This window comes from Urocitellus parryii, chromosome 3 (assembly GCF_045843805.1).
Source record: "Urocitellus parryii isolate mUroPar1 chromosome 3, mUroPar1.hap1, whole genome shotgun sequence".
In the NCBI taxonomy this organism is placed as follows: domain Eukaryota; kingdom Metazoa; phylum Chordata; class Mammalia; order Rodentia; family Sciuridae; genus Urocitellus; species Urocitellus parryii.
The window spans coordinates 175,861,332-175,881,992 of NC_135533.1; the positions used below are offsets into that span (position 1 = coordinate 175,861,332).

General features: G+C 40.5%; 1 protein-coding gene across 1 annotated transcript in view; it reads right to left on the minus strand.

Moving 5' to 3' along the window:
* Rftn1 (raftlin, lipid raft linker 1) overlaps window positions 1-20,661 on the minus strand; it is a 194,302-nt gene that overhangs the window by 106,557 nt on the left and 67,084 nt on the right. The window contains exon 3 of the mRNA XM_026388536.2: window positions 7,788-7,974. Coding sequence (XP_026244321.1) covers window positions 7,788-7,974 — 187 coding nt within the window. The remainder of the gene's footprint in view (window positions 1-7,787; window positions 7,975-20,661) is intronic.

The following is a 20,661-nucleotide window of genomic DNA, read 5'->3' on the forward strand; positions in this document are numbered from 1 at the left end:
TAGAAGCCCTATAATTCTCCCAAGAGTCAAAGTAATTGGTAAAAATTAGACATAAAGAGATACAAGTCCACTTAAAGAGGATACTTTTGACTGTAATTTTTAAAATAATTTTCTTTTTAGTTTCAATATAATTTTGTGCTTTCCCCAATTTCACCCTTTTCAAATGCCAAAGAAAATGTTCGTGCTATCTTGTGGACTATAAAAAAAGGCAATGTAATGCATTTATACTTCACTTAAGGTCCACAAAGGGTTTTCTTTTCTTTGAAGGCCATCTTTTTTTTTTTTTTTTTCAGAGAAGAGTGAAAAATAACATACATATACTCCTGTGGCAAATCACTGTTATTCTGGCAATGAAAGGACTGTGTGTGTGTGTGTGTGTGTGTGTGTGTGTGTGTTCCATTACTCAGAGTCCATGCCATGCAGCTGTATTATCAAGATGCACTTTTAGTATTGGTAAAAAAGTAAACCAAAGATGAAGCTATCTTGTAAAGAATGATTTTTTTGAATTTTTTATTTTATTATTATTATTATTATTATTTTGGTGAATAACAATGCAGGATTCTATAGCATGGCTTTATCTGACTCTATCCAAGAAAATTATGTCAAATAACATCCACTAGCATTCAAAGTAGTGATACTCCAAAGATGAAAGAAATTTTAACAAGGACGAAAGGAGGTGGGCAGAAATTTAAAAACAAAAAAAAGTAACAGAAGAGTCTGAGAAGTCCAGTGACTGCCAGTACAAAAGGGAGAACCAGTCATTCAAAGTATCACACAGAAATTTCAGAGGTGGCATGATGGCAGCCAGTGGCATGGTTTGGGGATACACAATACTATTTTGAAAAAGTGAGGCCACATTTTTAAAAGAGAAGTTTTCACATAGAAGTCCAAGCTTCTGATTTTTTTTCCTTATAAAAATACAAGATTTGGAAACAACAGGGCAGAGCAAAGGCACTGGGTCTCCAATTCCTGAGAGCCCTTGCTCAACAAACCCAGGCCTGTGGGCATCTGAGTTTGCAAGTCCCGTCATAGATCAAAGGCAGAGTCTTGAGGAATTTAGACTCCTTGCTCTATAAGGGGAAATAAGAGGTAATGTCTGACCACTCTTTAAGATTCGCTTTCCTGGAAATAAAACAGCCAAAAGCCAAAAGAATTTTCCCTCTGTGCATCACTCGACACCGGGTGGCCAGAGCTGACTCATTCAGCAATCTGTGCTGCTCATAAGTACTTGGGAGTACAGCCTGCTGATGTGGTGTAAGAGGGAAAATTTCTCCGACTCTAAGCATATGGTCAATTTGGAACAAAGCAGTTCACTACAGCTCTCAGCAATCCTCTGTCTTTTCTAAGAATCCCTGGAGGAATCTGGAAGAGAGAGGACCCAGCAGCCTCGGCTATGTCAGCACATAGAGAAGTGGTCCCAGCCCTCATAGGCTTCCCAACAGCCTCGCTCCCAATCCAGGCCCTAGTCCTCTCATACCTTTTCTCCCTATTGAGAATCCTAGACCCTGTGCTCCAGTCTCTTCTGTGGTCTGTGTTCTGCTTTTCTAGGCTGCAGACCATCTTGGACGTCCCTCTGCCCAGGAAGCCCTTCCCACTACTTCTCTGTGCTCAAACTCACCCATCATTCCAGACTCAAAGCAAATGAAAGCCTCCTTTTGTAAAGCTCCCCTATTGTCAAATTCCTGTTAGAGAGGCAAACCAAGACCTTTAGACCAGCTGGGTAGTACATAACTTGTAGATGAAGTTTATGGCACCCTGGGAGGTTTCTTGAGATCTCAGGGCTCCTTAGCCATCTTTGCACAGTAAAATTATAGAACACATATTTATTTTAGAAAAATCCAACTTAAGAGGAGGAACATTTAACACTCAAAAGAGTATCAGTTATTCTACTCAGCAGGAAGATGAGCCCCTGAATGGACTGCAAAAAGGATACACTTGTTGCCTATTCTTGCAGTTCTGTTTCCCACAGATGCCTCACTTGGACAAGAATCCATCCTCACCCACCACCCCCAAAATCCCAATGAACACACCCAAACCAGTTTAGCTCCCCAACGGGTTCATCAATGGAAACGGTCATCTGATCTAGTCCTGAAGGTGAACATGGACTGGTCAGGTAGAAAGCTGCTACAGTATTACATTTCACGGGCACTCAAAAGACTTTCAAGGACAATTTGGATTATATGCATTTTCTACCCCACTGCATTAGCTACAGCTACTCTGTGTGCCCCACCCCTGGTCAAAAGGCACCTGATGATGTTCCTAAGTGACCTGGTCCCTGTGCCTTGTGAGGCATTAGTCCAGGAGACTTAGACCCAAGAGGCTTCAACCCCATTAGTGATGAAACACATGGAAACAACACCGAGTGAGCTCTAAACTAGCTGTGTGTGTGTGAACGACACAGGAGCATTACAAAGAATTTTGTACTTCTACCTACAACTGTAGAACAACCTAGAGTTGAATCAAACTCTTAAAAATTCAAAAGTGACATTTTAATAACTTCTCTCAGCTATCAAGTTGTGAGATCTTTAGCAACCACTTCTAAGGAAAACTACCCCCACCAAAATGAAGGATAACTTAATGACACTTAGAATTCAGAGTGAATTCAACCATATTGTCTGTTAAGAATCACTAAGTGATCCAAAGAGAGTTGAGGAAAGGAAGCAAAACTTTTTCTACTTATTTGTAAAGTATTTCACATATTCGGCTATTCATTCCCGAGTCAGTTTTCAAAGTAACTGACTTTGACTCAATGCAATGCACTGAAATCAAGAACAATTTATAGTTAGAAGTGTAGTTTGGCCTGCCATCTGAAAATGAAATGACAGTTATCAGAATTTTCAAAAAGATCTGATAATTTTCCATGGATTCAAGTGAAATTTGTCAAAATGGTAGAGATTTCAGAGAAATGTTAGTGCTTTTAGAATGACTCATTAATCATTGAGCTAGATTATCAACGATGATCTCTAATTACCTTCACGCCATTAGAAAACATCATAAACTCTCCAACCCATGTTTATTTTGCCTATGTTTGACCAAAAGAAATACGGCCCAAGTTAAAAGCTCCCTCTTCCTTATACAGTCCTAGGTTTCCTTTCCTATGGGAGGTGACATCTCCTTTTCCCAAATTCCCACAACATGAAGCACACAGGAGCTCCATGATATGCAAGTATTCTCAGATGGCAGGTGCCTCGAGGGCAGGCTCCACACCCAACTGAGCCATGCGCCTGCACTGCTACCTTCTCAAGTACAGCTCCTGGCCCGATACCTTAAAAAGGTTTCAGGCATACCTTGTTTTATTGCACTTTGAAGAATTTTTAAAATACAAATTGGAGTTTGTGGCATCCCTAGTTGAGTACATGTATTGGTGCCATTTTTCTGACAGTTCAGCTAATCATTATCTTTTAGCAATAAGGTATTTTTAGTTAAGGTGTGTGCATTGATTTTTTAGATAAAATGCTATGGCACACTTAAGAGACTATAGTATAAATCATAACTTAAAAAAAATTTTCAATAGTTGTAGATGGATAGTAGCATGCCTTTCTCATTTTTTATGTGGGGCTAAGAATTGAACCCAGGCTCTCACACATGCTAGGCAAGCGCTCTGCCACTAAGCCACTAAGCCACAGCCCAATCCCTAAGCATAACTTTTATATGCACTGGGAAAAAAAAAGTTCATGTGACTAGCTTTATTGTGATATTTATGGCGGTCTGAAACCAAACCCACAATATCTCCAAGGTCTGCTTGTAAAAGCTCAGTAGGCGTTCATGAATGAATTAATAAGGGAATAAATGAAGATTATTAAATGTTCTTTTCCTTGGTATTGCTAAACACTCCAAAGTGCAGTTATTTGCTAAAAACTTTTGCATTCACCTTTCATACACAATAGATTGATAGCCAAGTTTCAAGTAGTCATTCCATGGCGATTCTTGGTAACAAATTTCCTTTGAACAGATAGTACCGTAGAGTTTAGCTAGATCTCTTTCAACATGCCCTACTTGGAAAATGTTAACCAGACATTTACTTCCTTTGTGAGAGCTAAGTAACTTCATTTACCAGCATCTACAGCTGTCAGAACTTTGGTAGTCTTTGTGAAAGATATCATTTTAACTGTCCATATTAAAAATTAATCACATAAGGTTTTCTTTGTTTTGTTTTTATTACTTGAACTCCCTACTGATACAGAAAAAATATTCTGTGGGTTTCTTTGTTTGCTTATTTTTAGTACAGTGGGGGTCTTTCCCTCATGATGTGAAAACATATGGTTATCACAATGGCCAGGAGAGAAAATGCCTGCACTTTAGAATTATAATGACCCTGCCTCTAACTTCCACCACTCCTCCCACCCAACACCACTGTGGATGGAAATGCAGGAGATTCTCTTGGCCATTTTTGTCTTGCTTCACATGGTAAGTTATCAAGCTTTTGTGGCTTTCCTTTTGAACAGTAGTTTCAAAGATCCAACACAAAGTTAACATAGAAATTTCTTTCTCCCATATATGCTCACCAAGGAGCTGGAATGTTCACTGAAGTGCTCAAGCTAGTTCTCTCAGGCATTCTGGATCAGAGTGAACCCAAACCCAAGGAGACTGCCATCTTCCCTGTGGTGAAAGTCTTCCTGTACACCAGTGTCTGGTTCTTAAGAGCCTTAATCATTTCTCTCTTCTGGAAATTTAGTTCATTTGCTCGTAACCCATTCTTGGCAAAGTGAAGAACCCCTCTTTAACCCCTCTCCAGATCCACTGCTGGCTTATAATGAACTATCTGTCAAAGTGGGGGTTTTCATTCCTGAAGAGGCACTTCCTCACCCATTTCATTCCATCAGACAAAGTCTGAATAGACCTTGCAAATCACGTGGTACCAACCTCTCACTGTACCAATTAGAAAATGGTAGACCCCCAAAAGCCTCAGATGCGCTTCCCACGATACACCACTTGGCAGGAGCCAAGTGCAGCCTGGAACATGTTGCTCACCTTTCTTGGTCTTAGAGCTCTCCTGGGAGTAGAGTGGTAATTCCCAACACTGTTGCTGAGGCCAGGCATGGAGGTAGACTAGTAGTAGTTAAGTCTTCTATACCTTTGCTATTCAAAATGTGGTCCACAGGCCAACAGCATCAGCATTATTTGGAAATATGTTGGAGATGCAGCACCCAAGCCTTATCCCAGACCTCCTATTTAATAACATCCCCAGAACAGTCATCAGCACATTAAAATTGAGAAACACTACTCCATGGCAGGGGGAGAAAAGGACTCATCTTCACATTTTGAGGTGATGTAGTTACAACATGATGACTTCATGACCCTGACCTAATATCACCTCTTAATGCAAAATTACACCAAGGAATTCTCCTGCAATATGATCTTATAGGACTCTTCTCCTCCAAAAGGTCAATAGAAATAAATAAATTAAATAAATAAATAAATGCAGGCCAATAAAAAGGTCTAAGGAATAGGATCACTGGAGCTCACTAAATGTCTTGTGTAATCTAAAAAACACACTAAGTGTTACAGTTTAGGTATGAGGTACCCCCCAAAAGCTCATGTGAGAGACAATGCAAAAAGGTTTAGAGGTGAAACAATTGGGTTATGAGAACTTTTAACTTAATCAGTGCATTAATCCCCTGATAGGGATTAACTGGGCAGGTGGGCTGTATAGAGGAGGTGGGTCACTGGGGATGTGTCTTTGAGGTATACGCTTTGTCCCTGGTGAGTGGTGTGATTTATGTATGTTTCTCTGCTTCCTGGTGGGATGTTGTCAGCAGCTTCCCTCCACCACACTCTTTGGCCATGATGTTCTGCCTCACCTTGGGCTTTGAGAAATGAAGTCAGCCATCTTTGGACTGAGACCTCTGAAACCCTGGAGGCCAAATAACTAACTGTCAGGTCTTTGGATCACAGCAATGAAAAACCTAAAACAGTAAGCCTGTTTAATCCAGTTGCATTTCTGAAATTATTTTATTTGAATACGATTGAGTGGTAAAATGGAAGGAGGAATTACTTCACCTAAAATTAGAGCTATCCATCATTTATTTATTTATTTGTTTATTTGTTTGTTTCTTTATGGGGGCAGACCATTTCCAGAGGGGTTGTATAGTTTTACATGTCCAAAAACAATATATGTGGGTTAGGAGCTTAATTTGGGGGGGGATGAACTTGGGGGCACTCAAACACTGAGCCTCATTCCCAGACATATTTTGTATTTTATTTAGAGACAGGGTCACACCGAGTTGCTTAGCACCTGGCTTTTGCCGAGGCTGGCTTTGAACTCACGATCCTCCTGCCTCAGTCTCCTGAGCTGCTGAGATTATAGGCATGTGCCACTAAGCCCAGCCACTTTTTATTTTTTCATAAAGTGGTTGTCCACAAGAATTGTTGGTGCAGGAACACAGCAGGTGCATCATGCCAGCATTAAGAATGCAGGAATAGGAGCCAGCTGTCCTGGGAGCAAGTCAGAGCTCTACTTGTTGGCATCTGAGTACCCTTGATAAAGTCTGTGCCTCAGTTCCCTCCTCTTTAAAAGGGGAATGAACATAGCACCCATTTCATGAGCTGATAAAGATAAAATGATACTTATAAAGCCTACCACACAATGCACGCTCCATAAATGTCAGTTGTAGTCATTACACACATCCTGTGTGTCAGTGTAACTTAAAACCACTCTGGCCCCCAGAATAATTTCCTCTTGTGATTGACCCAGGTATTGATCCACAGCCAGTTGACAAAGTACATAAAAGGCAGATACTGAGCAAAGTCCCACCCTACCGAGTGTTTCTAGACTCTAGCAAAGACGTGCACCACCTTCCACTTGGAATTCTAATGCATGGTGACATGGACTAAGTGCCCTAGAGCGTGATCAGCCATGAGGAAATAAAGAAAAGAGAAGTCCACCTTAGTCACGCAACCTCATGCCTTGCAGCTGTCCCTTGTGGGCACACTAGTGAAACACTCCGTCCACTGCAAAGCAACTTTTACACGGAAAGAGGGAGGAGCAGTCTTGTAGCACCCTCTCTTTAAAACATGCCCCGTGTTGTCCTTCCTTGTGAGTTAGCCAAAGGACAAGTCTGTTTTCCTTTCCCAGACTTCATTTCAGTTTCTATTTTTATAAAAGCAGCAAAAACATTGCACTCTCCATTCCATCCTTTGTTTAAAAAAATCCATTTAAAATTAAATTTGCTCTTTTTGAAGGATTAGTCCCCACTTCTTTTCCTAATTAGGTCCAATCAAAATATAAGAGTAAGCATCCCACTGGACAAGCCAAACTTAAAAACATCCTCCAAACCTCAAAAATCAAAATCAGACCAAACCAACAATGGAACATAATTTGAGTGCCTCCCCCCAAAAAAAAGGTGACTGACAGAACTCATGGGGGGGATTCAAAATTTTAAAGCATTCCTAAGACTTTTGGAGGGGGAAGAAATCAAGTTTGTATATGGTCTTTAATAAAATCACTATGTTTTCCAGCCATGCTTTTCAGATTAATAGTATTATTATATTTTTACTAGCTGCACCATACAGGGAGTATACCTATTTAGAGGAAACATTTTTCTAGTTGAGTTTAACCCAATAAATTAAAGGAGGGGATATAAAAAAAAAGAACTCTCAACTTGCAGTCAGGCATGGCATTTATTTTTCATCATGGGAGGCTCTAAGATTTCTCTCTGGTGGTCTTTTTGCCTTACCTGCCAGAGGGCAGAGGCCCTGGGAACAGCTACTTGCCCCCATCCTCTGCCCTCCCCTCCTCCAGTCAACACACCTGAGCCACCCTGGAGGCACACTGGTCCCCTCCTTACCTGTCAGTTTTCTTGATCAGGATGGCTCTAAAGATGTGCTCGAGGGGCATCTTCTCCTGCTTGTGAGTGGGCTGCACAAAGGGGTGCAGGGTAGCCAGGGAGAACCCCTGCTGATACAGCTCCAGAAGCTGGGCAGGCAGATCCCTCAACGAGGCCAGCCTCACCGCAGAGGACCGAGGGAGCTCCGCTGGAAGTGGAGAGAGGAGAGGCTCATCAGAGACCCACAAAAACCACCCTCTGCACCCCACCGAAAACCCTCTCCTTTTGCCTTAGGGGAGGACCCTCAAGGTCATCTTTTGCTAAATATGAATTTATTCCCGTCTTTACTGCCTTCAAAGTGACAGTATAAGCAGCCTGTCATTTACAACTCATCCAAAGGCATCAGGGACGGGATGTCCTGCATCTAGAGTCAAAAACGCTGAGTGGCAAAAAAGCAACATAAACAGTGTCAAAAGACAAACTAACAAAATTTCAATGACACTTAAAAGTGTAAGTTCTTAGTTTGCAAAGAAACTACTACTTCCATCTACCTTCCCCTCAAAATAGAAAAATGAGAAAAGGGTATGAACAGGCAGTTGTTTAAAAAACATAAAAGGCTAGTCTTTACTTGAAAAGCCACTCATATTAACATTAGAAGTTCACTTGTCAAAACAAGAAATATTTTTCACCTATTATACTATCTTAAAATTTGGGTCTTAAATTCAGTTATTTTTGTGAAGGTAAGACAAGGCTCCAAAATTAAATGGTATATATACACGTACATGTAATGGGAAGTCTACAGCCTAGCCCCACCTCCAGTTTTATCCCTAGAGGCAATGAATATTATTTCTTTTTTGTATATGAATTGACAATTTTTGAATTCAGACATAATAAATACCATCTTGTGCATAATCTCCTTCCCCTTCTATTCAGATGGCTGGATAACATTACATACCTGGCTTTCCATCAATTGACAGGATACTTTTTCCTACAGACCATTCCACAACAGTACCCAGAGCTCTTCCCCATCTGTTTTTCATAGATTGTATAAGCTATAATATAACACATGACCAAACTTCTGCTTCTACAGGTTTTAATAAAAATATTCTTACATGATTTCACACGTGTATACACCTACCACATTAAAAACATAAACTCCTATACATGGAATTGTGGGGTTACAGACTGATTTTTTCAGATATTGCCAGACTTCTTCCATAGAATAGTACAGACTTACCCGCTATCGGTGGTATGTGAAAGTGTTTCTTTTCCCATGCCCTGGAAAATCTCAGTAAAAAAGTAATCCCTGTAAGGTAGGAATTTTTTTTCTTCTAGGTAATTTGTACTTTTAGTAAACATTTTGTATTTCAGTGCTGTTTCCTCTTCTGTGTACTGTCTTGTGTATAATCTTTACTTAGTATGTTATTGGATTATTGGTCTTTTCTATTCATCTATAGGAGTTCTTTATATATTAGGGAACCTCTTCCCCCAATTTGTTGCTAGTCTTTTGACTTTGCATAAAGTAGATTTTATCATGAATTATTTTATGAAGTTAAATTTATCAATCCTGTCTTCAATGGCTTCTGAGTTTCATGTTATAGAAGATATGGGACTATAAAACAATTTCCCTGTGAATTCTTATAACACATATTTCATTTGTGCATGTAAATCCTGAATTTATCTTAAGTATGTGATATGAATTCAACATCTTCCCCCCAGAGTTTATCCATTTGAGATGTGACTTTTATCATATAAATGAATTTACTTAAGATTATGATTGTAATCTATTTGTGTACAGCACTGTTTTTAAATGATGTTTTTATATGTTTTCATATCTGGTTAGGCTATTTCTTGAATCTTCTTACCTTCTTGTTTATTTTTTCAATCTTGTCTAATTTGTTTCATTTTTCCAAATGGTCTTTAAAAAAGCTGATTAAATTCCTCTTCCTCGCCCCCAAAACGTTGGTAGTTTTACTGGCTCATGTTCAAATTATGAAGGAGAATGGATATTTTTCCATCATGCCATCCAACATAGCCTAACTTTGATTTATTCAACTCCTCTTTTGGGTCCCTCAGGAGCATATTAAAGTTTTTTTCCACTTGGATATTGCATATTTATCAAGTTTATTCCTATCTTACTTCTTTTACAGGTTCTCTTTTACTTCTATAATGCCTATGCTAGCAAAACAGCCATGTTCATTACAGCTGGGGAGCAGACCTTTCTGGAGGATGCATTCAGACCTAAACACTCTCTCTCTCTCTCTCTCTCTCTCTCTCTCTCTCTCTCTCTCTCTCTCTCTCTCTCACACACACACACACACACACACACACACACCCCTCTTCCCCACAACCCCACAATTGGTGTTAATCCTACAGTACATTCATAAACATCTTTCAAAATATAAGGAAAAAGGGCTGGGATTATGGCTATGTGGTAGAGCACTTGGCTAACACATGTGGAACACTGGGTTCAATCCTCAACACCATATAAAATAAAGGTATTGTGTCCATCTAGAATCAATCAATCAAGTGTATAAGGAAACAGTAGCAGCATCACAGCCACAGGATGGGTCAAGATAGTTGCTAGGTCTCCAGGTTCCAACCAACAGAGCTACTCTCAATGGAGGAGGGTTGACCTTTCATTGTAGAGGAGTACAAGGGCAGCACACTCAAGTGGGTACTGAGGTGGCTGTCCTGGAAGATTCTCCTTGCCTGCCCCTGCTCCTCCACAAGCCAACCTGGGCCAGGCTCCTTTTCTCTACCTCCTTTCTCCCCCTAGATGCAGGGGCGACTATCTTCCTCCAACCTGGACAGCACTACTGCATCCTGGACATGGTAAGTCCGAAAGCGGTAAATCAGCTGGGGAGATGTGAACGCTGACTGGATATTGAGGAACTGCAGTAATAGTTTAGTGTGACGATGGTACCCTGGTCACACATAAAAATCGAATCCTAATCTATTAAAATGCAGTTTGAGACATGGTATAGTGAGGCCAGATGTCTTAGAGCTGTTTTAAAATATGTGCTATTAGGGCTGGGGCTGTAGCTCAGAGCGTTTGCCTCACATGTGCGAGGCACTGGGTTTGAGTCTCAGCACATTAAAAAAAAAATAAAGGTATTGTGTCTGCTGTACCTAAAAGTAAATTTTTTTTTTGTTTTTTGGTTTTTTTTTTAATGTGCTCTTAATCAAGTGGGTAAGTCTGGGCAGATATGACTACCTATAACATCTGGACAATAAAATCTGGGAGTCTTTCTATGCTTTATTTTTATAAATATTGGAATTGTCTAAATAAAAAAATGAAAAATAAACACTAAGAAAAAATTTGGATATTCACTACAGTATTGTTATAATAGCAAAAAACTGGAACCAAAGAGTTCTTCATTGAGGACTATTCAGTAATGGCAATAACCTAATGATGACTCCTATGAACATTAAGAAAATTGAGGTAAATCTGTTATGTGCTAATATGGGTTGAGTATAACATGCATTGCTAAGTTAAAAAGTACCCTACTCTTAATGACAGTCATGCTTAATTTGAAAAAAAGAAAGAAAGATGGATGGGCATAAGTGGGGTTTTTTTCCTGGAAGAAATTACAAAGATGTAAACATTGGACAGGGGGACTAGAGTAGGGAGAAAGGAGGAGAGAGATCATTTTTACTTAATACTTTCAAAACTATCATAAAAAGAATCTGGTGCAGTGTTGCATACCTGTAATCCTAGCAGCTCGGGAGGCTGAGGCAGAAGGATTGTGAATTCAAAGCCAGCCTCAGTAACTTAGTGAGGCTCTAAACAACTCAGTGAGACCCCATCTCTAAATAAAATATAAAAAGAGCTGGGTATATAGCTCAGTGGTTGAGTGCCCCTGGGTTCAATCCTGGGTGTGTATGTACACGCACGCACACACACCCCAAAAAGAAGAACTATTACAGGGATCATTTCAATGGAGAGTTTATAAAGTATTCTTATTTTCTTCTTTATATTTAAAAAATATTTAAAAGAATGTCAGCAAAAGCAAGGCGCTAAGCAACAGGACTGAGGATGTGGCTCAGTGGTCGAGTGTCCCCGAGTTCAATCCCCAGTACCATCCACTAAAACGAAGTTGTTTTGTTTTCGTACTGGGAACTGAACTCAGGGGTGCCTAACCACTGGATAACATCCCCAACCCTTTTTTGTATTTTATTTAGAGAGAGGGTCTTGTTGAGTTGATTAGTGTCTCACTAAATTGCTGAAGCTGGCTTTGAACTCACGATCCTCCTGCCTCAGCCTCCCGAGTCACTGGGATTACAGGCGTGTGCCATGCTGCCTGGCAAGATAATTTTTTAAATGTTGCTTGGTTTTTAAAAATTTAAAATCAAGATCTAAGGTACTTAAGAATTCTATGTATCATTAGATACTGTGGCTTTCATTTCCATTCATCATGCAAGAAATTTACAGGAAAAAAAATCCATAGCAATGATTCACTCTAAATCAAGTGTCCAGCATCGTGGAGGAACCTCCATTAATAACAATGACAAATGTAAGACTGGTTAGAAAAGCATGCACTCTCTCCCCTGAAGGATAATTTCCAGATACATTGCTAAAGAGGAAAGGAAAAAAAATCCAAAGGCAAATCTGGTAAAGATGGAGTTCAGTGGCAAAGATCTTGCCTAACAAAATCTAAGGCCCTGGATTTGATCCCCAGCATTGCCAAAAAAATAAATAAATCTAAATCTTTCTTCAATTTTCTCTACAGTTCAAACTTTTCTAAATGTGTCAGGTATTTCAAGCTCTGCCATAATAAACCTTTAAGATTTTGTTAATTTGTGTTTCTTCTTATGCATCCTGCTATAATAAAAAAATACAAGCAGCTGATGTGTATAGAAGTCAGGGTTTTTTTTTTTTTTAATACAGGGTCTCACTCATTGTCCAGCCTATCCTCAAACCCTGGGGGGAGGAGGAACACAAGTGATCCTCCCACCTCAGTTTCCTGAGTAGCTAAGACTACAGGTTTGTGCCAGACACAAGACAGGATTCTGCTGTCAGCAGCATTCCTCCCTGGTTGTTGACCGTGGCCTATAAACTATTTCCATTTAGAAAATGGAGAAACTTCACCTGTCTTTCATCATAAGCAGTGGTGACAATCAGATAGATTGATGAGCGTGTAATCAGCAAAGCCCATAACCCACCATTAGTCAGTAGCGTTAGCAGTAGTGGGCGGGGGTGCCAGGCTGGTTGGGGACGGTGATGACAATATGGGACAGGGGCCATTAAATTGTTCTCCATTCCCACTCAGGCCCTTCAATCTCTATACTCCCAAACCAGTGCACTAAAAATATTAGTCAATCAACTGCTTGATAGTTAAACACTTCCTGAATAAAACATAACGCCTTTTAAATTTTTATTTTAAAAATCTCAAGATGTATCTCCTGTCAAAACTTGGCAATTTTACGACTTTAATTTTTGGTATGCGTGCTGTCAAAGTACATTTAGCTTCATGGTTAACAAAAACAAAAACGAATCTCAACAATCCTATCTCGGGGGGAAAAAAAAGGACTCCTATTGTAAATATGATTAAGAGCCTTAATTTCATTTTTCTATTTGAACCTTAACCTTAAAAGGAAAAAAACACACAAAAAACTAGTTCTTATAAAGTACCAATCCCCCAAATGTTACCACCAGAAAAATAAACGAGGGAATGATTTATATGTTTGGATGTTCATACTAATGGTAAGCTGGTTGGTCCGTTTCTCACCCTACCCATCAGAGAAACCTCTTCACTGTTTTGTCATAGTTGTCTGATCTCATTTACTGATTATGTAACCTTGGATAAATCACAAAGCTCCCTCCCCATCTCCTGGGTCTTTCCTTCATTTATGAAATGAAGACCCTGGAAAGGCAATTGTAAAAGGAGCTTTCAACTTTAAAGATGCAATGATTTTATTATTCCTACTTGGAAACTAAGGAATCTGCTTATAACCAATAAATGTTTCAGTGTGAACCAAAACAGTCCCCCCACACCAGAACCAAAACAGGAATAAGAAACAACACAGGAAGACATCTGCTGCCAGCAGGCAGGGGGATTGCCACAGCTGAGTGCCTGCCCTCTGCCTGCCCAGACACCAGAGGCAGCTCACCAGGGAGTGCAGGGGCTTCTCGGGGGAGTTGCTGACAGTAAGATGGTAGGGAGGAAAGGGGTGTTCTAGGAGCATCGCTAGGGGAAAATGGTTCCCCTTCATCCTGGAGGGGTTTTAATCAGGAAAATGCTATTATTCTGAAGTTACATAAACCATCATATAACAAGTAAAAATTTCCGATCATAACTTCGTATGTGGAGGATGAGGGGCACTGATGAGGCAGTCTCAGCCACGGCTACTCTGCCCGGACAGGAAATGCCACCCTGCTCAGAGTGGGCAGCCCCCTTAGGGGTGGTCACATTCCTCTCCACTTCTGAATCTGCCCATGTCCCATCTACAGTGATCAGACCACAAAGCCTTGTCCAGACTGGCCACCCACCAGGCCATGTCCATGTCCCTCCCATCCCAGGGCTTTGTCCTTTTACAATAGTGTAAAGGCCAGTTCTCTGGCTGGCTTCTCCTCCACCTGGATAGGTGCAGAGTCACACATACTACTAGATGTTAACATACACTAAAAATTTATTATGATCAAAATACTGTAACATCAATCAATAGATCAAAGGAACAATTAAGAACCAGGAGTAAAGTATAGATGGAAATTCAAACTATAATAAATGTAGCATGGAATTCAGCAGAAAAGTTAATGTAATAAATGCTGCTGGCAAACATGGCTACCTAGAATAAAGTGAGGACCCCTCCTCATCACATCCTAGCTCTTACCCAGAGGTTCTCTATTGGGGAGTGGTTCTATCCATCAGTAAACATTTGACAATGGCTGAGCTTTATTATTATTATTTGTGCTGGGGATTGAACCCAGGAGTGCTCTACCACTGAGCCACATCCCCAGCTCTTTTTTTTTTTATCTTTCATTTAAAGATAGATTTAAAGAGAGATTTTCACTAAGTTGCTTAGGACCCAAGTTGCTGAGGTTGGCTTTGAACTCACAATTCTCCTGCCTCAGCCTCCCAAACCATTGGGATTACAGGTGCACACCACCGCACCCAGAGGCTAAAGACATTTTTGATTGTCAAAACTCCAGGATGCTGGTGTGGAGGGTAGAGGTGCCACTGGCATCTAGTGAGTAGAGGCCAGAAATGCTTCTAAATGCCCCACAGTACACCGGCCTGGAGGCACACAGGGTCTGGCACAGAATTCCCAGGCCATGAACTGGGGTCTCCAGGAGCCACGTAAGGAAAGGAAAAAAGAGCCACAAGCCAGGGGAAGAATGATGAGCCCTGAAGTTTCCCTTATCCCCAGGAGGCAGCATCTTGCCCCACCTGGCCAAGCTACTGCCAATGGGCACATGGGCTTCATGGTGCCACAACTTCCAATTCTACCTTCAAGAAGTCAGACATTGAGAATCTTACCATTTCCAAACCTATACAACTCCAAGTCAAGACTTGGTGGGCTACAAAGTCTAGATGTGGCTTTGATAAATGTGGGGGAGAGGTGCCCCACAATCCTTCCTCAACCCTGTTCCTGGCACTGTTAAGGAGCAGCTGGAGCATCATCAGTTCTGTAGTGAAAAGTGCATGTGACAGGTCACTCCCACATCGTCATGTATATGTGTTTCAGGGACACCTATGCAGGTGTCTGACACTGGCCTCTGCTTCCTAAACCACCCCCCTTCCCTATACTGGTGTTGAGATGAACAAAGAGTTTAGAACCACATAATTATGTTTTTAATCCCTTGAAAATCTTTTTTCTCCGACTTTACCCAAAACAGGCTTTTCTTAAAAAAAAAAAAATCAAAATATGGAAACAGCTGTCGAAAAAATGCATTTTGAGTAATCATGAGAACCCCAAGTTTTTTCAAATACATGTTTTTCTTTCAGAAAATAACCATATCAACAAATAACCATTATTCCTAGAGAAAAAAAAAAGGAAAAGAAAGGAATGAAAACGGGGAAAAACATAATCCACACAACTACACATTTCTCAACACTCCGGGGATAGAGGAGGTTTTGTTTTTGCTATGACTATGTTTTGTTTAGTAAAAACATTCGCAGCCACATTTATTCCCTGGAAACCAAGCTCTTCAGATGCCTTTAGGAAGAGTCCACGCGATCATGTCTTTGCAGTCTCAGACTTGATGACTGGAAGGTATCAGCCTCCAGCACAAGAAAGAAGCCACTGCAGGCCCCACTCAACTGCACCACGCAGGCGACAGCAACGTGCCAATTATTTTACCCAGCAATCATTTGTGACTTTAACCCAATTATTCAAAGTCTGGCTTTGCTTTTCCAATTACATCCGCTAATGGACCTGTCAATACCACGGAGCACAAGGCCAGGGCGACAGCACCTCTCTCAGGGAATTTCTCACAGGTGAAGCCGATAATGACACTGTTCGACCAAAAATAATTTTTTTAAGTTCATTTAAAGACCGCTATTTCTACATCAGTCTGCCTGGCCTTTGTAGTAGATCCACTTAGCAAAAACACTAAAGATCAACCATTTTTCAATATGGAGCTTTTCAATGCATAGGTAAGGAATAGGAATTCAATTTTCTAAACATTTGCAGCCTATGTAGATTATATGTGTCATTTCTAAATCTGTAAAACGTTCACTTTAGGGCTTTTAAGATTCTGATTTCTGTCATCTTATTAAAAAATTGAAGTTTCTAAAACATGAGAAAAAAACAATTCACAGGGTCACACCATTATAACATCTTTTTTAAATTTTTTAAGTTGTAGATGGACAGAATACCTTTATTTACTTTTATGTGGTGCTGAGGATTGAACCCAGTGCCTCACTCTTGCTAGGCGAGTACTCTACCACTGAGCCACAACCCCAGCCCCCATAACATCTTTTTTAATTAAAGTAATTCCCATAACATAAATTTAATCATTTTAAAATGAAGATTCTGGCATTGGTACATTTATAATGTGTAGTCATCAACTCTGTCTAGACCTAAAACATTTTTAGCACTCCAGAAGGAAACCCACACCCAGCTAAGCAGCTATTCCCCAATCCTCTGAACTCTGGCAACTACCAGTGTGCTTTCATAAAACACCATTTTTACTTTTTATTGCATATATTTAAGGAAAACAAATGCCTTGATACACATGATATTAAGTGATCTCTACATCAAGCAAATTGCCACTCATCTCTCATGGTTACCTCTCTGATATGTATACACATGCACATATGCGGGGATCTAAACTCTACTCTTAGCAAATTGCTAGCATTTAATATTTACCAGTCTTCACTACACCCTAGAGTTTTAGCCCACTCATCCTACATAACTGCGGCTTGGTTCCTTCTTCCCTACCAATCAGACACCTGTTCTATTTATTTTTTTTTCAGATTCCACATACAAGTGAGACTATGCAGCAATGCATCTTTCATTCTGTATCTGGCTTATGAGTGGCCTCTAGGTTCATCCATGTTATTGCAAATAGAGGACTGTTTTCTTAAGGCTGAACAATATTTTATGTGTATCTATACCACAATTCCCCTGTCGACAGAAACACACACTTGGTTGTTTCCATGTGGCTACTGTGAATAATTCTGCAGGGAACACAGGAGTGCAGATATCTTCACCATATGCTAGTTCATCAGCTTTGTGTAGTTGCCCAGCAGAGGAATTGCTGGGTCATGCGTAGTTCACTTTGTAACTACTTCAGGAACCTCCACACTGTTTCCATGATGGCTGCACTAACCTACATTCCCACCAACAGTGTAAAAGGGAGGGGGCTCCCTTTCCTCTCCAACACTTGCAAGTCTATTGATAAAAGACGTTCTAACAGGTGTGAGGTGGTACCTCACTGTGGTTTTCATTTGCATTTTTGGACGATTATTAATAAGCACTCTTGTTTATCTGTCGACCTTTCTATGTCTTCTTTGGAGAAATGTCTATTTAGGTACTTTGCTCATTATTTCAATCAGGTTATCTGGCTTCCTACTACTGAACTGTGCAAGTTCTAAAATACTATTCTTAATACCTTAACCAAATCATGGATAAACACAGAAATCTGAGACCAAAAGCACTTGTTTCAGCTTCTATAAACCAAGGATTCTGCAAGCCAATCAGGGAGTAAGTGTCAAAGCCAGGGAAGCCTCATCCACTGAGTTCTTAAGAGGCACCACCAGACCCCACAACACTGGCGAAGCATCAGGTTGCCATGGCAACAGGGAGGTGGGAGGAGGAGGTAGTTACTGGTTTTTCATTTCAAAGGGTCACATACAGTCATTGAATTACACACATGCAGACAACACTGTGCAGTAAAAACTTCAGTGTCGAAGTGATGAAAGGAGTCTACCCGAGTAATTCCCATGACTGTACCCACTGATCGAACCCCAAAGATGGCATTACTACTCATCTCACCGGTCCATTTTGTCAGAAGACAGAGGCTGATATTCTGTTAAAAAAACACCAGGCCTCCTGCTGCTTAGGTTTAGCAGTGGGTACTAACATTAAAATCAACTCATCAGAAATTGAACCCTGGAATACTAAACAAAACATTTCATACACTTAGAAATATACGTCGTAGAGAAGGGAAGACACAAAGGATCACCAAGTCTTCAGAACTGCTAACCAAAGTGGTCCACATCAAATCCAAGGAGAGTTTTTGAGTCAGAGGAAAGCTAGTTATCAACATTTTATGCCGTTTTCCTAATCGAGTACAACAGCATGATAGCTCACACTCTTGGTAGTGCTCTTTTGATTTTGAGAGTACATTGAACTGATTGCATCAAAGACCAGCCGCTAATGAATATGTACAAACAACATGGAAATTAAACTATTTAGAATGTGAATGAGACCCTATGTGGATTTCTAGGGCAATGTCTCAAGACACTGTATAGAAGTAATAAGCACTGAAAATATAACACCATTGTGGCGATATATGAGAAAAATAATGCATTTTTGCAAGGCGCTTACGAGAAGTCGCAGCTTCAGCTAAGAGTGTGATCACCGGGATAGCTTCTCAGACAGGCATGTGAAAAAGCTAAGGATCCCACTCAAGGAGTTCCACACCTCCCTGGGCAGCTGGTACTGAGCCCGCAAACCCATCCTGACCTTGGGGTTCACGTGGTCCCTCTACAGCTCACACATGTTCTCACCCATCCATCATCTGGAAAAGCCACTAGGAGCCAGGCAGGGAATGGACACAGGGCATCTTCCAAGTCCAAAACAACCAAGTGCCATTTAAATTCCCCACACCCATGGAGTATGTGGCCCTTCCACGGTAGAAAGTCTGGTGACACCATGTCTCATCTATAATGCAGACTGTTAAATAAAATTATTTTTTTAACAGTAATTGTAATTAACAATAAGTTGGATCTCTCTCTGACCTGGAGTGTCATGAAGCACAGATTGAGAAAAGCATAATACAAAATCATACATGCACTCTCTGTGCCCATCTCTATACAAACCAAACCCTTATGAGTGTGTCACTGGGAGGTTAACATTATTAAAATCAGGGGGAGGGTGCTGGGGAATATAGAGATCGTCAATCCCTTTTTAAAATTACTTGCAAGGCTTCACTACAAAATAACAATGTCAACAAGACAGAACTGTGTAAGAGGACGATTACAGGGGAATAACACTATTAGGTTTTTTGTTTTTGTTTTTGTTTTTGTTTTTTTTGGTGGTCAATGTCAGAATCTGGATCCTCCTCTAAATTTCATGGGCCTGAAGGAAAAAAAAATTTGTGAGGGGGAGCAATAGAGGGAGACTTTCTTATCTATACTAGTTAGTTATGAGCACCCTGCCAGAGCTCCCTCCTCCTCTCTCCCCGTCTCCCCTCTTTCTTCTCACACATAGCTTGTTACTTACCTGTGCTGTTCAAGACAGCAGCCACTCATCATATAGCTACTGAGCACTTGAAAAGTGGCTAGACCTAACTGAACATGCTAAAGTATAAAAATAGACACCAATTTCAAAGACTTAGCAAGAAAAAAAAAGAATGCAAAACATCTAAGCAGCTTTTTGTATTGGTAACAAATTGAAATGACAATATTTGGGATACACTGGGATTATATGGGATATGAGTAATTTTACTTGTTTCTTTTTCCCACTTTAAAATGTGGCCACTAGAAAATTCAAACTTCCATGTGTGGCTCAACGGAAGTCTTGTTCCATCGGGCAGCCTTATTCTATATCATTGCTTATCATTTGTTTCACAGCATTAATCACAACTTTTAATTATACAAATTACTCAATGACCCCCCCTACCCCGTCTTCCCCACTAAATAAATTCCACTAGACCAGGACCCATAGGATCCATGCCAGCTTTATTTGCCAATAAGCAGACCAACCCAGAGTGCCTGGAGCAGGCTCATTAACAGCTATTGTTAAATGAAGAAATTCTCCACTGATAGGGCCATGGCCCACATCGCGACATCAGCACATTTTCCATCAGAGAGTCCAGTGTAAGATGCTACCTGTGGTCACTCTGGGGGATGGTAAGCTCTGAGGTGCCCACATACTCTTGAGTCCCAAAGTAGATTATCTATGACACTAAGATGAAAAAAAATCATTGTTCCTGGGAAAAAAATCAGCAATCAGTGTAAACTCAGAAGAAATTTGGGGGCCTTTAAAAAATTGTAGTAAAATACACATAAAATACCATTTTAAGTGGCATTAAGTACATTTGTGTTGTACAACTACTCCATCTGTCTCCAGCGACCCTTTCAGCTTCATCTCCCACTCCACACCTCACTTCCAACAAGGAGAAAGGCCACCTTGCCTCCATTTCACTGTCCTTCCTTTCTCTGTCCCCACGAGTATGAGCAGGAAATACAGAAGCAGCAAAAAAGAAAAGCGCTGGTCGAAT